Below are 2804 nucleotides of genomic sequence, written 5' to 3' on the forward strand. Positions count from 1 at the left end.
AATCGCCTGGCAGATCCTGGGCCTTGGGATGAGCTTCCTCCCACCCTGGAGTCTTCCAGCATTTTCCCCTTGGCCAGGGTTGGGATGGCCGTAGCTGTTTCTCCAGACTCACATTCATGTTAAAGAGCAAAAACAATCATATCCCTTTAAGTCAAAGGGTTCTTCTAGAGCATCTTGTCCAGTGTGCTGTCACTAAAATAAGGAGAGGATGAGACCTCCCCAGGCCCTTCCCCTCCATATCAGAAGTGGAGCCTCAGGTGGCCTAGAGGGAATTTCATCTAGTCCTCCCTGTGGAAGGTGCTCTCTTCTGACCCAGGTGCTGCTGAGCAAGCATTTGACATCCAAAAGCCTGCGTCTCCTCTTCTCCACCATCAGGGTGATTTTTGAGGATTGCAGGGATGATGCTCTTCATGCAGGCTGTTGATACAGAGGGTGCTGTTGCCCCACAGCTCACATTCACCGTGCCGATGCCTTGAAGGCATGAATCATTTTCTCCTTCTCCATCCTCACATGCCGTTTTACCTTGAAAACCTAGAACCCTTTTCACCATGGGCACCCAGCTTCTCTACATGCACAAGTCCCTGAAGGGTTGGTATTTCTTGGTGTGAGTTCCAGATCCTGATCCTCTGGTGGTTCATGGTGTTACCACTGACTCCCATGTCCCTCCTTGTCCCCCTAGTACGAAAATGAGATCTGCAGGATGCCAACTTTCCAGCCCGGCACAGGGGAGAAGCTGTTGGAGTCCCTGGTGCCAGCCTTTCTAACTAAACCCATCTCCTCCTATGCCACCTGCCTGGGTCCCTCCTGGGACTTTATCACCGTGCCACACTTTTTGGAACTGCTGTTTAGAAGGTGAGTGTCCATCCCCTCCAAGGCACGGAGGTCCCTCTGTCCCCTACTGGCTGCGTCTTGAAGATGCACCTCTTGGAGCCTCAGTTGGCTCCTCTAAAACAGGGAGTAATGAGAAGATGAACCTCACAGGGTTCTTGTAGGGACTGAATGATCTAAGACACAGCAAACAAAGGGGTCCCTAGAGCCTAAAACTCTGGACAATCTGCTGTGGGTGCTGTGATTCATGTTTATTACATTTCTCTTCCCACTCACTGAAGCAGCTCTCAGCATTCTGCCACAATGGCCCATCTCTCTTGCTCTTTGGAAAAGCACATAGAAAACAAGTCTAAGATGGCATTGGTAAAGGATGTCTGAGATTCCTTCTGGCTGGTCTTTCTCCTTGATACAGACAGAAGAGGGGTCCCTTGGTGCTGAAAAAGGAGCCACAGGCCCACTCAGACATCTGGAGAGGCTCACTGGGTTCTCCAATGGTTGGGGTTCACTCATTCAACACATACATAAAAAACACCTCATTTGTGCATCGCTCTTCTTGTGACTTGGCATAATTTCATAAACAAAGCAGATGACAATCCCTGGGCCTCAATTCTACTCAGAATCAGGCGCTCACAGCAGACACAATAAACAAATCATATCTACAGAATGTTAGAGGGGAAACCCTCATGGCCTCCTCTACGGATGGTGGCATCCTCCCAGGTTCTGACTAGAATGACGGAGCCCAGTAACAAGTATGAACTGGGGGGACTTAGGGTTCTGAAGGGCCTCTTCACCCACAAAACATGGGGGGAAATATGTGGACTCTAGCTGGGGAGAGACTAAAGGAGCCCTGGGGTTCATATGTCTTATAATTCCCACGACAAGGCTGACATCTGGGGACTTCCCCTGCAAGAGGCAAACAGTGAGTTCTGTAAATGGAGACTTAGGTCCCCTGCAAAGGAGAGGTGAGGCTGGGGTCACAGCTGGCCACCGACAGACCCATCCCCAGCACCGTGCCTTCCCAGCTCTCCCTGTCCTCTTCCACCCAACATCTGCCCCTACCCTCCTAACCCCAGGACCAGGGGAACCAAAGCTGGAGCTTTGATGAGCAAGCTGCTCACAAATCTGCCTGGAGCTGCAGTCTTGAGTGCCCAGGTGCACACTGCTGTGCTCCAGGGCCATTGGAAAGAGAATGTCAGTGGGACGCTGGGGCGCACAAGGGTCTGTACAGCCCTGCTACATGGCCAGGTCTGCCCCTTCCAGGACAGCACTGATGGCTTGTGGTAGGGTGGGGCTGTCCTCTACAGAGGCAGCAAGAGGCCAGGGACCCAGAACCACACAAGAGTGCCCTGGAGGGTTGTGTGGGAAAAGGCCTGGCCTCTGACTCAGCTGTCCACTCCATCACCAGCACCACCACCTCCATTTTGTTCACCTGGCCCCCTGAAAACACTTCGGCTTGCTGCCAGGCCCTGCAACGGTCAACTTTCTGGATAAAGCTGGCCTTCAAGACCTTCGCCTGGCCTGGACTGGGCTTGGAGGACCATCAGGAAATTGTCCTAGGCCAGTTGGTGCTTCCGGAGCCCAAGGAGGCCAAGCCAGATGGTGAGGAGGCTTGCAGTCTGGAAGACTTTCTCGGGGGTGGTGTTTTGGGGCTACAATTCCCTTAAATTCCATCCAGTCATTTCTATACTTGGAAATCCCAGTGAAAAGTGACTGGAATGGTGACTTTTCTCCTTTTCCAGATCCTGCTCCACCTCCTGGGCAACACCCATTAACAATGCTGGCCCTGGAGCCAGCACCACCACTGCTGGCGGACCTGGGGCCTGCTCTGGAGCCAGAGTCACCTGTAGCCATGGATGCACAAGGATATCTACATTCAGCACCAGCACCAGCATCAGCACCAGCACCAGGGGAAGGGCCTCCTCCAGGAACAGTGCTGGAGCCACAGTCAGCCCCAGAGTCCCCCTGTCCCTGTCCCG

At 53.0% G+C, this 2804-nt stretch overlaps 1 protein-coding gene across 1 annotated transcript; it reads left to right on the top strand.

The window, feature by feature from the left end:
- Positions 1 to 674: 674 nt before the first annotated feature.
- LOC108524753 (ral-GDS-related protein-like) lies at positions 675 to 2798 on the top strand (the record flags this gene model as incomplete). Its single annotated transcript, XM_017865830.1, has 3 exons — positions 675 to 2108; positions 2234 to 2427; positions 2568 to 2798. Coding segments are annotated over exons 1-3 (604 nt in total), but the record flags the coding sequence as incomplete, so codon positions are not given.
- Positions 2799 to 2804: the final 6 nt, after the last annotated feature.

Source organism: Rhinopithecus bieti, unplaced genomic scaffold (genome assembly GCF_001698545.2).
Source record: "Rhinopithecus bieti isolate Rb0 unplaced genomic scaffold, ASM169854v2 repeat_21610, whole genome shotgun sequence".
Lineage (NCBI taxonomy): Eukaryota > Metazoa > Chordata > Mammalia > Primates > Cercopithecidae > Rhinopithecus > Rhinopithecus bieti.